Source organism: Felis catus, chromosome B3 (genome assembly GCF_018350175.1).
Source record: "Felis catus isolate Fca126 chromosome B3, F.catus_Fca126_mat1.0, whole genome shotgun sequence".
In the NCBI taxonomy this organism is placed as follows: domain Eukaryota; kingdom Metazoa; phylum Chordata; class Mammalia; order Carnivora; family Felidae; genus Felis; species Felis catus.
In genome coordinates this window covers 60,312,359-60,327,310 of record NC_058373.1, presented here as the reverse complement: position 1 = coordinate 60,327,310, position 14,952 = coordinate 60,312,359, and the positions used below count along the sequence as shown (strand labels likewise).

The 14,952-nt window shown below is 37.3% G+C and overlaps 1 protein-coding gene across 2 annotated transcripts in view; it reads right to left on the bottom strand.

The window, feature by feature from the left end:
- The window catches only part of TTBK2 (tau tubulin kinase 2), a 162,601-nt gene that overhangs the window by 123,535 nt on the left and 24,114 nt on the right, over positions 1 to 14,952 (bottom strand). For both annotated transcript variants that reach the window (XM_011283046.4, XM_019832596.3), the window contains exon 2: positions 4,631 to 4,766. In XM_011283046.4, the coding sequence (XP_011281348.1) occupies positions 4,631 to 4,699 (69 nt within the window). In that variant the 5' untranslated portion in view covers positions 4,700 to 4,766. The remainder of the gene's footprint in view (positions 1 to 4,630; positions 4,767 to 14,952) is intronic.

The following is a 14,952-nucleotide window of genomic DNA, read 5'->3' as shown; positions in this document are numbered from 1 at the left end:
ATTTTAAAATTTACTCTACAGCATCAAAAATGTCACAAAAAAGCACAGCACCTGAAAGTTTCGCTTGCCACAAATGCCCCCCAACAACCAGATATGTTATTTTAATTCTAGGGCAACATTTGTAAACTTTTAAACCATGAAATCTTTTTGCCAATCAAAATCATATCTGGACCCCAGCTGAGATGTGTATGTGCAGAGGCTGGAGGTGGGAGTGAGACAACCAGAGCCCAGCCTTCTCAGCACCACTTATCCTCCTCTCTGAGGCACTGAGCAGACTCCACAGAAGAGACAGAAAACTCCTGTTCTAAACTGTCCCAGAGTTCACTATATAACTATATGCTCAGATAAGACAAAGTCTAATCAAATAAAACACCTTCAACAAACACTTAATATCCTTCCTGATAAAATGTATTAGCTTAACTAGGGAATACCAGGATCTCTGTCTGAGTACTACAAGCAAGTTCTCAAGTGTTAGTGACAACTAAACCTGTAGAGCTATGAGCACCAAGGTGGGTAGTATACTTCAAACCAGATGTAGCACGGAATTAGCGTTCTTCCATTTCCTGAAGGTCTTCTCCTTTCCACATTATCAAACACCTAAGACGTGATGTAAAGCAGGCAGTCCTCACTGGAAGCACAAGGGTCCTAAATCCTAACCACCCCAGAGGACTCACTTTAAGCTCTACTTCTTTCAAGAACACTGCATTACTGATTACCTCCAGGCAGATTTCTCTATCTTCTGAATCCCTATAGGAATTATTTGCTTAATCATTTAATCATTTTACTAAGCTAAACACCTCAGATATCACTTGTATTAATACACTATGCTATTTTTTGACTTTCCACTGTCAATGTCCTAGCTCCCTACAGTGAAACTAAGTTTCTTCAGAAACAGCCACACCTTTCTATTTTTTTGTTTCCCTTACAGCAAGTGGCTAAGTGGTAACTACATAATTATTGCTAAATAACTATTCATTGCTTTGTATATAAGAGCCATAATCCTTTATTCCAGTTGGGTGATGGGAAGAGATAGCATGAGAAATTCCAGTATGAGTGCAGGATTAAAATAAAGTTCCAGAACTTCATTTCAGTTAAATTGTTTTTTGTTGGGCCCTGATTGATACTTACAATTCTTAATATCTATGAAACAAAGCCTAGTATAACTTTAAAAATCCATAACAATACCAAAAGGACATTTTTCTAATTATGGACAGTGGTAAGAGGTACCTTCATGTTTTACCTCACAACAACCTTACCAAATGACAGAACAGAAAATCTAGACCAAAGTAATGATTTTGCTCCTTGGTCTACTCCTATAATGTCATCTCAACAATAGTGGGAACATTAATATTTTTTACTGAGCTTGACAAAGCATTAAGACATCATCAATGTTTATAAAGCAGAAAGCTAGAGGCAGTTTAGTATGATGGGGGTATGTAGATTAGGGAAAGAATGGTGGTAAGGCCTGTGGCAGACTTTGTTTCCTAAAGATGATCACAACAATATCACCCATTCCTTTTGCTCTTCTTCAGTGTGACCTTGCCCCTCACCCAAGATACAGCATCCATTCCCCACCCTCTTAAATATGGGTTAATCGTGTGGCTGCTTTAACCAACAGAACATGGTGAAGTAATACTGCCCCAGCCCTGAGAACAGCCCTTAACCAGCCCTGCAGTTTCTGTTTCCTGTCTCTCAAAAGCCAGCTACCATATAAAAAGTGTGACCATCTGAGAAGCCACAGACCTGTGAAGAGGTCCTAGAAAATAAGCTACCAGGGATGACAGGGGGAGGATTTGGGAACCAAGGACCTTCAAGTCACCAAACAGCCCACTTGGAAGTTGGATCCTCTAACCCACCCAACCCTGCCGAGTGCCACATGGTTAAGAGACGAACTGGGGCGCCTGGGTGGCTCAGTCGGTTGAGCATCTGACTTCGGCTCAGGTCATGATCTCACAGTCTGTGAGTTCGAGCCCCGCGTCGGGCTCTGTGCTGACAGCTCAGAGCCTGGACCCTGTTTCAGATTCTGTGTCTCCCTCTCTCTGACCCTCCCCTGTTCATGCTCTGTCTCTCCCTGTCTCAAAAATAAATAAAAATGTTTAAAAAAAATTAAAAAAAAAAAAGAGACTATCAGGCAAACTCATCTCAAATTCCTAATCCACAAAATTATACGTAAAAAAATGATTGTTTTTTAAGCCTCTAAATTTTGATGCAGTTTGTTCATAATGGTAGATAACCAAAACACCATCCATAACAATGAGACTATTTCTTACTAAAATGCTACTATGCCTCCCAAATTTGGGGGACATGTTCGACACGTATATTAGTTCTAATTATCAGGACAGAGCAACTAAGCCAGGCATAGCTTCATTTGTCACCTTTTGATATGTCTACTGGAAACAGCCAAACTTTATCACAGCACTTAATACAAAGCACTCACCAAAGAAACACTCATTTCTGACTTACATAAAAGATTACTAACTGTAATCTTCCTGCACCAATCCATGATGACAACATGATTCTTTTCTTACATTTACTCAAGTAAATTTTCAAAGTCAATTGATTTGCCTAATTGGTTAAAACACTGTATCATAGGAACAAAATTTGTATTTCTAAAGGAAGAATCTTCTTTTTCCAATCTGTTGATAAACTAAGGAAACCACTATAACAACTTTCCTACACCTGGTAATGAACAAAACTCTGATTAAAACACATATTTAAATACATCTGAAACAAAAATTGTTCCTTGAAGAGCAGAGAAGATGGCAGATTCCAATCCAGGACAAGGAAGATATCAAAGGACTATTAGGATCATGTTGAAAGACTCAAGAGACAACTTGAAGGGTGTCCTCCCTTAGGCAAATGAGACAGTTTAGGGATCAATAAGGATAGTAATGACAACTGACTGAAACATATGAAATATGCTTAAATCCATGCATTCTTGACTACCTATTTTTAAAAATCTCATTGGTCACTTTTGGAAAATGCCAGGGAACCAATTCATTATTTTGAAAACTGGTAAATTAAGAAAAAGAATTAAGCATTTATTCTCTTTTCCTAATCAAAATGTACCTCAGGACAATCAAATAGTTGACAACAAAAAAATTTCTCTTTGTAGATGTACTTTAAAAAATGAAGGAATGACAGGAGTGCCTGGGTGGCTCAGTGGGTTGAGCATCCATTTTGGCTCAGGTCATGATATCTTGGTTGTAAGACTGAGCCCCATGTCAGGTTCTGCATTGAGTGTGGAGTCTGCTTCAGATTCTCTCTCTCTCCCTCTTCCCCACTTGCACACGTGTGCACTCTCTCTCTCTCTCAAGATAAATAAACAAACATTTAAAAAATGAAGGAATAACAAACGCTCAATAATCTGCAATTAACAGACCTAGAAAATGATGATCAGGACTGCTAAAATGAGAATGGCCAATAGGACACACAATGTCTTGATGAGTGATAAGACATTATGTGCCTCCTATTGAAAGATCACAATACCCTTTATGAAAAAAAAAAAAAAAAACGCCAACTCAATAAACAAACCTGAACTTAGATCTAATCAAACCCCAATAAATAACAATTTGGGGATGCCTGGGTGGCTCAGTTGGTTAAGTGCCCGACTCCTGATTTCAGCTCAGGTCATGATCTCATAGTTCCTGAGATCGAGTCCCACACTGGGGGGTTGTCGGTGCAGAGCCTGCCTGGGATTCTCTCTATCTCTCTCTCTCTCTGCCCCTCCCCTGCTTTCTCTCTCTCTCTCAAAATAAATAAGCTTCTAAAAATAAGTAAATAAATAAGAATTTACATAAAATACATGAGACAGAGAAACCTATTAATACCACACAGAAGAAATCAGAAAAATCCAAACTGTGAAATTCTACAGGTAAATGACCAAGTTTCTTCCATAAATAAACTGTGAGGAACAAAAGCAAGATGAAAAGAAATCTAGAAATTAAAAGATATTTAAGTGATGTCAACCAACTGCAACACCCAGGCTTTATTTGGATTTGATTCAAACCATTAAAAATAATTTACAATAGGGGAAATGTGAAAGCTGGAAGGATACTTAATGACATTAAAAAATTATTACTTTTTTAGATGTGATAATATTATGACTACATTTTTAAAAGAATTTTTAACCTTTAGAGATACATAATTGTAGTACACACAGAAGAAATACCAGGGTAAAAGATTTGCTTCAAAATATTCCGGGAGGGAGGTTAAAGAGATAAAACAAGACTGACTATAAATTAATAACTACTTAAGCTGGGGCATGAGTATATAAAGGTTAATTATATCAGTCTCACTACTTTTATGTATGCTTACAATTTTCCTTAATAAAAAGTTCAAAACTTTTTTAAAAGAGAAGTTCATTGTACTGTATTTTTTTTTCATTTGTCTTTCTCTAAGTACACTTTTTTCTACCTTCCTCAGCATTAGCTATCAGTGGTTAGGAAAACTGACTACTGTATAAAGCAAGAATTATTGTATAAACAAGACAATAACAGAAAAATAACTGAAAACTGATTCAGGCATATTAGCAATATATATATTATTTCCTAAGGAAATCCTATTTTTATCAAAATACCAAAAATTACCCCACATGTTGTCTCTCTCTCGATCTAAGAGAGATACCCACCACTTTCCATCTTTCTTTGACCAAGATTCCAACACTGAGAATATCCGGCTGCTCTCCTCCTCCACTCATTGCAATTCACTGATGTGATAGAACGGTTATACAGGCATCCAGCTCCCAAGGGTGGTTTCCATTTAACCTAAAACAAAAGAAACAGCAGCAGCATATCAGGGCTAATTAATTAACACAAACATTCCAGGACCAAGTAGCACCATTAATTCTATACATTAATTAGGTTGCTTTGTTGGAAAGGGAGTAAAAACACCACAAACTCAGTTCCAAAATCTGTTTAGTGCTTATATAAAAAAAAAGTACCTTTCCATTAAAGATGCCCATGACATTACAAAGACATTATGTTACAACACAGATATAATTTCAATAAATGAGATTGCTAAACTATAGAGCAAGCATGGTGTCAATGACAATTGACCTAGACAGACCACCACCCTAACTACAACATATTGCTAAAGAAAAAGACATGGTACCTAACTTACAACAGCTTATAGTTTAATAGGTTGTAACTTAGAGCTTATCATCATCAGAGCTAATAAAATTTTAATATTACATAATGTACAAAATGCATTCAAAATGCATAGGAAATAAACATGAGCCACAGAAATGTACTGCTGATCAGTTCTAATACAATGATATTTAAAGAAAAAGAGGATAATAATGTGAACAGCATACCTACAGAAAATGAAAATAAGCAGAAAAATCTGGCCTAAAGGAGATAAGGAGATGACAACATAAATCATAATTAGAAATTAGGAAGACATAAAAAGAAATCTGAGCTAACTCAGAAAAGGATCAGAAATGAAGAGGAGACACATGAGAAAACACCATACAAATTAAGGAAGAAAAAAAAGAAGAAAATGAAAAACATATTTAAAAGCAAAAGTGACAAATAAAAGGCAAAGTAAATACAAAATACATATTATAGAAGGCCCCCAAAAAGAAAACCCATGCTAGGAAATAGAACAAATACTAGCCACTATAATACAAAAAATTTCTCTAAATTAAAAGAAGAAGGCTAAATTTGTATACTGAAATGGTATATCACTGGGATATTCTTGGGTATACCCAGGTATACCTGGGAAAACAACCCAGGAGATCAACATCAACACGCAGTCTAATAAAACTACTGGATTTCAAGGGGGAAAAAATCATCAGCATCTGTGCAGACAGTCCAAATTACTTAAAAGGTAAAGAAAACAGACACTGGCACTGACAATAGACATTAGCACAAACAGTTTACACCAGCAGATAATGAAATTATACATTTAAATATCTAAGCCAAAGATGTTCTACCCAGCCAAATTAACTTCCATAGCTAAAGGAAACAGTTATGAAACACAGAACTCAAAGAACACTGTTCCCAGGAAATGCCCCTAAGAATCAACTATATAACAAGCATCAGACAATCAAGGAATTATGGTAGAAGATCTGGCATGAGGAATGGCCTGAAAAGGCCTAAAAGCAATGATAACCCAGTAGCAATGAGTACCTCTGCCTTCAGATTGTGGACTTTATTTTAAAAAAAATTTTTTTTCAACGTTTATTTATTATTTTTGGGACAGAGAGAGACAGAGCATGAACGGGGGATGGGCAGAGAGAGAGGGAGACACAGAATCGGAAACAGGCTCCAGGCTCTGAGCCATCAGCCCAGAGCCTGACGCAGGGCTCGAACTCCCGGACCGCGAGATCGTGACCTGGCTGAAGTCGGACGCTTAACTGACTGCACCACCCAGGCGCCCCGGGATTGTGGACTTTAAACATCACCTCCCACTAAAAGAAATCAGGGCTTCCTGGAGAAATGGCTTTTTCCAGGTCTGACACAGGAAATTGTACACAATGAACTTGAGATATCTTGTCAAATCAAAAAGCAACAAAATATCAACAATACTACTACAGGCAAGTCAAGGAAATCAGAGCCAGGCAAAAGGATTCTCATTTGCCAAATTTCTCCCTTGAGCATATACAGGAATGGTGACTGCAATGATTGGAAAACATAAAAAATACAAATACCAATAGTTCATAATGACACTCAAAAAAAGAAAAAGAGGGGCGGCTGGGTGGTTCGGGGGGTTGAGCATCTGACTATTTATTGGTTTTGGCTTAGGTCCTGACCCTAGGGTCATGGGATGGAGCCCTGTGTGGGCATGGAGCCTGCTTGGGATTCTGTCTCTCCCTCTGCCCTTCTCCCCCGCTCACATGCAGTCTCTCTCTTTCTCTCTCTAAAATAAACAACAACAAAAAAAAGTAAAAAGAAAGTTCCTCTTTGGCCATCCTGTGGAGGTTGCCAGAGTACAACTTATTACTCTGAACACTGATAATGAAACAAAGAATCATGGATTTATCGTGCCTTTCTGGTATGAACAGTATCTGGGGGAAACTAAGGAGATGAATTTATTCCTCAAAGAATAATCACAGCTAATAAATGCTAGAAGAAATGACAGAATTAGAAAATCACCATTTTCCATGGGGTGCCTGGGTGGCTCAGTTGGTTAAGCATCCGACTTTGGTTTAGGTCGTGATCTTGAAGTTCTTGAGTTTGAGCCACACATTAGGTTCTATGCTGACAGCTCAGAGTCTGGAGCCTACTTCGGATTCTCTCTCTCTCTCTCTCTCTCTCTCTCTCTCTCTCTCTCTCTCTCTGCCTCTTCCCTGCTTACACTCTGTCTCTCAAAAATAAACATTAAAAAAATTAAAAAAAAAAAAAAGAAAATCACCGTTTTCCAAATCCAAAGGTAGATGGGGAACTTTAACATGAAAGATTAAATTGAACCCACCAATCAATCTTTTTTTGTTTTAAATTTAATTTATTTATTTTGGGGGGAGGGTGAGAGCCAGATCAGGATCAGAGAGAGAGGAAGAGAGAGAGAGAATCCCAAGCAGGCTACATGCCACAAATGCAGAGCCCAACGGGGGACTCAAACTCACAAACCATGAGATCATGACCTGAGCCAAAATCAAGAGTCAGACGCTCAACCAACTGAGCCATCCAGGAACCACCCCCCCCCACAACCACCAATCAAGCTTAACATCACTAAAAAGCAAGACAATGAAACATAAGTGCTTCCTGATATTCTGCAACAAAATTTTCTCAGCACCACCTATGCTATGAAGTCCCTCGCCTAAAAAAAAATTTCAAAACTAAATTTAATCAATATTCTAGATTTAATTATCATTTAAAAAAATAAGGGGAACAAAGTCATATGTTAAATGCCAACCTGAGAATACAGTAAGCTAAATCCATGATACTGGAGATTCTAAAGGACAAAATGACCAGTTTATCCAACAAATAAATGGTATGGAAAATAAAAGACCTTACACTATACATTACAAGGAACAATATACATCTCAAACTAAGGCAACAACTAGCAGTCAGAAAAATTGAGTAGGATATAATATTAAGGAATAACTGATAATTTTCTAGAGTGTAACAATAGTGGTATGGTTATGTTTAAAAAGTCTTTCTCAGACAGGTACCATATGTTTTCACTCTTATGTGGATCCTATGAAACTTAACAGAAACCCATGGGGGAGGGGAAGGAAAAAAAAAAAAAAAAAAGAGGTTAGAGTGGGAGAGAGCCAAAGCATAAGAGACTCTTAAAAACTGAGAACAAACTGAGGGCTGATGGGGGGTGGGTGATGGGTATTGAGGAGGGCACCTTTTGGGATGAGCACTGGGTGTTGTATGGAAACCAATTTGACAATAAATTTCAAAAAAATAAAATAAAATAAAATAAAAAGTCTTTCTCTGTCAGAGACACATAAACTACCAATGTACGAAGTGAAAAAAGGTCTTGAATTTGCCCTAATTCACTGTAAGGGGAAAAAGAGTTACTGTGTTAGGGGTGGAGAATTAGATGAGGTAAGAATGGTAAAATTTTTATAATTTTTCTAACTGTATGATGGGTACATGGGAATTCACTATACTATCTATTTCTGTGCATGTTTGCAATATTTACATATTAAAAGTAAAAAAAAAGTGCATAGGTTAAAAATATCTAGAGTCTTTTTTAACAAACAGTACTGTGATAACTACACATCCAATGCAAAAGAATGAACTTGTACCCCCATCTAATATCATATACAAAAATTAACTCAAAATGTATCAAAGACATAAAAGTGAAAGCTACAATTATAAAACTCTTGGAGAAGAAAACAAAGGCATAAATCTTTATGACCTTGGACTAGGCAATGATTTCTTAAATAGGATACTGAAAGTACAACAAACCAAAAAGAAAAAAAAAAGATAAATTGAACTTCATCAAAATTTTTAAATTTTATGTTAAAAGACAACCTAGAAGAAAAAAACTGCAAACTATATTATCTGATAAAGGGCTAATGCCCAGAATATATAAAGAACAATTCAACAACCCAAAAAAACCAAACAACTCGATTTAAAAATGGGCAAAGGACCTAAACAAATAATTCTCCAAAGAAGACATACATATGGCTAAAAAAGCATATTAAAAGATGCTCAACGGGGCGCCTGGGTGGCGCAGTCGGTTGAGCGTCCGACTTCAGCCAGGTCACGATCTCGCGGTCCGTGAGTTAGAGCCCCGCGTCAGGCTCTGGGCTGATGGCTCAGAGCCTGGAGCCTGCTTCCGATTCTGTGTCTCCCTCTCTCTCTGCCCCTCCCCCGTTCATGCTCTGTCTCTCTCTGTCCCAAAAATAAATAAACGTTGAAAAAAAAAAAAAAAAGATGCTCAACATCTCTATCATTGGATAAATGCAATTCAAAACCTCATGAGAAATCACCGCATAATCACTAGGATGGCTACTATTAAAAACAAGCAATCAGTTGTTTAACATAGTGTTGGAAGTTCTAGCATCAGCAATCAGACAACAAAAGGAAATCAAAAGCATCAAAATTGGCAAAGATGAAGTCAAGCTTTCACTTTTTGCAGATGACATGATACTATACGTGGAAAACCCGATAGACTCCACCAAAAATCTGACAGAACTGATACATGAATTCAGCAAAGTCGCAGGATACAAAATCAATGTACAGAAATCAGTTGCATTCTTATACATTGATAACAAAGTAACAGAAAGACAAATAAACTGATCCCATTCACAATTGCACCAAGAAGCATAAAATACCTAGGAATAAACCTAACCAAAGATGTAAAAGATCTGTATGCTGAAAACTATAGAAAGCTTATGAAGGAAACTGAAGATACAAAGAAATGGAAAAACATTCTGTGTTCATGGATTGGAAGAATAAATACTGTTAAAATGGCAATACTACCCAAAGCTATCTACACATTCGATGCAATTCCAATCAAAATTGCACCAGCATTCTTCTCGAAGCTAGAACAAGCAATCCTAAAATTTGTATGGAACCACAAAAGACCCCGAATAGCCAAAGTAATACTGATGAAGAAAACCAAAGCGGGAGACATCACAATCCCAGACTAAATTTAGCCTCTACTACAAAGCTGTAATCATCAAGACAGCATGGTATTGGCACAAAAACAGACACATAGACAAATGGAATAGAATAGAGACCCCAGAACTGGACCCACAAATGTACGGCCAACTAATCTTTGACAAAGCAGGAAAGAGTATCCAATGGAAAAAAGACAGTCTCTAACGAATGGTGCTGGGAGAACTGGACAGCAACATGCAAAAGAATGAAACTAGACCACTTTCTTACACCATTCACAAAAATAAACTCAAAACGGATGAAGGACCTGAATGTGAGACAGGAAACCATCAAAACCCTAGAGGAGAAAGCAGGAAAAAACCTCTCTGACCTCAGCCGCAGCATTTTCATACTTGACACATCTCCAAAGGCAAGGGAATTAAAAGCAAAAATGAACTATTGGGACCTCATCAAGATAAAAAGCTTCTGCACTGCAAAGGAAACAATCAACAAAACTAAAAGGTAACCGACGGAATGGGAAAAGATATTTGCAAATGACATATCGGATAAAGGGCTAGTATCCAAAATCTATAAAGAACTCACCAAACTCCACACCCCCAAAAAAAATAATCCAGTGAAGAAATGGGCAGAAGACATGAATAGACACTTCTCTAAAGAAGACATCCAGATGACCAACAGGCACATGAAAAGATGCTCAACGTCACTCCTCATCAGGGAAATAAAAATCAAAACCACACTGAGATATTACCTCACGCCAGTCAGAGTGGCTAAAATGAACAAATCAGGAGACTACAGATGCTGGAGAGGATGTGGAGAAATGGGAACCAGCACTTTCAATAATAGCCAAATTATGGAAAGAGCCTAAATGTCCATCAACTGATGAATGGATAAAGAAATTGTGGTTTCGGGGCGCCTGGGTGGCGCAGTCGGTTAAGCGTCCGACTTCAGCCAGGTCACGATCTTGCGGTCCTTGAGTTCAAGCCCCGCATCAGGCTCTGGGCTGATGGCTCGGAGCCTGGAGCCTGTTTCCGATTCTGTGTCTCCCTCACTCTCTGCCCCTCCCCCGTTCATGCTCTGTCTCTCTCTGTCCCAAAAATAAATAAAAAACGTTGAAAAAAAAATTTTTTTTAAAAAGAAATTGTGGTTTATATACACAATGGAATACTACTTGGCAATGAGAAAGAATGAAATAGGGCCTTTTGTAGCAATGTGGATGGAACTGGAGAGTGTTATGCCAAGTGAAATGAGTCATACAGAGAAAGACAGATACCATATGTTTTCACTCTTATGTGGATCCTGAGAAACTTAACAGAAGACCATGGAGGAGGGGAAGGGGGAAAAAAAAAGTTACAGAGAGGGAAGGAGGAAAACCATAAGAGACTCTTAAAAACTGAGAATAAATTGAGGGTTGATGGGGGGTGGGAAGGAGGGGAAAGTGGGTGATGGGCATTGAGGAGGGCACCTGTTGGGATGAGCACTGGGTGTTGCATGGAAACCAATTTGACAATAAATTTCATATTAAAAAAATAAATATAGATAAATGTAGAAAAAGAAAAAAAACAAGCAATCAAACAGAACTAATAAGTATTGGAGAGGATACAGAAAGTAAAATATAAAAGTAAAATAGTGGCAAAGTAAAATATAAAAATGTAAAAACAGCCACTATGAAACACACAGTATGGCAGTTCTTCAAAACATTAAACATACATTTCCCACATGATTCTGCAATTCCAATGCTGGGTATATATCCCCTCAGATTGAAAACAATGTCTCAAACAGATATTTGTGCACTCAAGTTCACAGCAGCATTATTCACAATAGCCAAAACATGGATACAGCCCCAATGTCCATCAACAGATGAATGGATTTAAAAAATGTGGTATAGAAAAAAAAAATGTGGTATATGCATACAATGGAATATTATTTAGCCTTAAAAAAAGAAGGAAATCCTGACATGCTACAACATAAATGAACCTTGAGAACATTATACTGAGTGAAATAAACCAGTCACAAAAGGACAAATACTCTTATGTATCCACTTATATGAAGGATTTAGAGTAGTCCAAATCACAGACAGAAAAAGTAGAATGGTGGTTAGTAGGAGCAGGAAGGTAGGGAAAAAGAGGAAGTGTTGTTCAGTAGGTATAGAATTTCAGTTTTGCAAGAGGAAAGAGTTATGGAAATCTGTTTTACAACAACGTGAATATATTTAACACTAATGATCTGTCCACTTAACAATGGTTAAGATGGTATATTTTATATTTTCTTTACCATAGTAAAAAAGCAAAGCAAAAGGAAAGGAAAGGAAAGGAAAGGAAAGGAAAGGAAAGGAAAGGAAAGGAAAGGAAAGGAAAGGAAAGGAAAGGAAAGGAAAGGAAAGGAAAGGAAAGGAAAAGAAAAGAAAAGAAAAGAAAAGAAAAGAAAAGAAAAGAAAAGAAAAGAAAAGAAAAGAAAAGAAAAGAAAAGAAAAGAAAAAGAAAAGGATGGTATGGGCCCAAGGTGGGGAAACTGGTAACATTCAGCATGATAATATACATTTAAACTCTAAACCAGTAATTATACTTCAAGAAATCTATTCCAAAGGTACCATGACAAAAAATGTGAAATGACTTCTTCTCAAGACTTTTCACTGTAACACTACTTACAATCACAAGACTAGAAAAGAAAAAAACCTAACAGCCCATCAATAGGGGGTTAATGGAATGATATGGTTCATCTGTGTAATGGAATACTAGTCCAGGAATAAGAGAGATGTTGATACAGTGATTTTCAGGATATATTGTTAAGTGAAAAAAAGTAAGATGCAGTAAAGTATTTACAGTATGCTACTTTTGTGTTAAAAGAAGATAAATGTTAAACTTATTAACTTATTTGCTTTTTTTAAAAAGAAAAAGAAAAAAAGATAAGCCAAAAAATGATGAAAATGATTCCCTATAGCAGAGGTCAGTGTATTGTTGGAAAAAGGCCAGATAGTAAATATTTCAGTCTTTTCAAGCCATATAATCCTTGTGATAGCTACTCAACTCTGCTGTTACAACACAAAAGAAGCTATAGATGATATGTAAACAAATGAGTATGGCTGTGACAAAACATTATTTGCAAAAAGAGCTAGGTAGCCAAATCTGGCTTACAGGCTGTTGTTTGTCAACCTTTTCTCAAACGAATGGAGAAAACAGAATAGAAGGGATAAGAATGGGAGTCAGACTTCTATGGATCTATTTTATAACGTAGGTTTGATTTTAAAATCAAAATCATTGGAGCACTAGGGTGGCTCAGGTGTTGAGCATCTGACTCTTGGTTTCAGCTCAGGTCATGATCCCAGGGTCATGAGATTAAGCCCAGCGTTGGATGAGCTTGGAACCTGATTAACATGCACTCTCTTCCCTCTTTCTCCCTGCCCCTCTCCCTTGCTCTCCAAAATTAAAAAAAAAAAAAAAAAAAAAAAAAAAAAAAAATTAAACCAAAATCATTGTTTGGCATGAGAAAAAACTATTATAATTAAATTCCAAGTTTAAGAAAGTAACTTTCTAATAGTAATCATCAGAGCTGGCTTTAAACTCATCCACGTCTATCAATAATAGGTATAAGTGACCACACTTCAGAAAGTCTACTAATTAGGGGATGCCTGGGTGGCTCAGTTGGTTAAGGGTCTGGGTCTGGATTTTGGCTCAGGTCATGATCTCATGGTTCACGATATCGAGCCCTGTGTTCAGCACAGAGCCTTCTTCTAGGATTCTCTCTCTCTCCCTCACTCTCTGCCCCTGCCCTGCTCGTGTGTGTGGGTGTGTGGGTGTGTGTGCGCGCACGCACACGCACACTCTCTCTCTCTCTCTCTCTCTCAAAATAAACAAACATTTTTAAAAAGTCAACCAATCAGCAGTGACACTCCATAACCACACGTGCATAACAAAAGTTCAACCACTTTCTAAACAGTCTCACTTCACTGATCCCAGAACTCTTAAGCCTCATAGCTGTCCCTTGCACAGAGAGACATGAAAAAGCATTTGGTTCAGATATTCAGTGACGGCTGCTTCCTTCAAGACAATTAAAAGATATAATTAGGGGCGCCTGGGTGGCTCAGTCAGTTAAGTCTTCGACTTCAGCTCTGGTCATGATCTTGCAATTCACAAGTTCAAGCCCTGCATCCAGATCTGTTGCTGACAGCTCAGAGCCTGGAGCCTGCTTCTGATTGTGTCTCCCTCTCTCTGCTCCTCCCCCAATTTTTCTCTGTCTCTCTCTCTTAAAAAATAAATAAAACATTAAAAAAAATTTTAAGACAAAATTAAATTTAAAAAGAAAAAGAAGAGCCAAATATCAAAAATTTAACACAACCTCTAAAAATTTAAAACAGACTGAAACCGATAACCTACTGTTTTACCAAATTTGTGGCTCTAAAATACAGTAATTTGATTGTACATTCCCTATTCTAAAGGAATAAAAGAACCACAAAGAAATGTTAAAACAGCCTTTAGTAGTTATATTATTAGAATATCAATTACATTATTTTAAAACTATTATAGATATACTGCAGAACACAGCAAATAACTGATTACATTAAGCCACTAGGAATCAACATTTTACGCAAAAAGAGATATAAATACAGAAGTCAAAGAAGTAAAAATCCTGAAATCTTATAATGAAGAAAATATGAAAAAATATGATCTTTATTTAAATATGTACTTCACAACTAACCATGAGCAGTCCTAGAAGCAACAAAGAACAGTCTCATTAAACATCCATTAGTATCCAGACTGAGGGTACCAAATACCATTTTCCTCCCCGCCACACCCAAAACAAAAAAGACTGAGGGGTGTCTGGGCAGCTCAGTTGATTAAGCATTTGACTCTAGATTTCAGCTCAGGTTGTGATCTCATGGTTTGTGAGTCTGAGGCCCACATCAGGCTCTGATGACAGCGGGAAGCCTGCT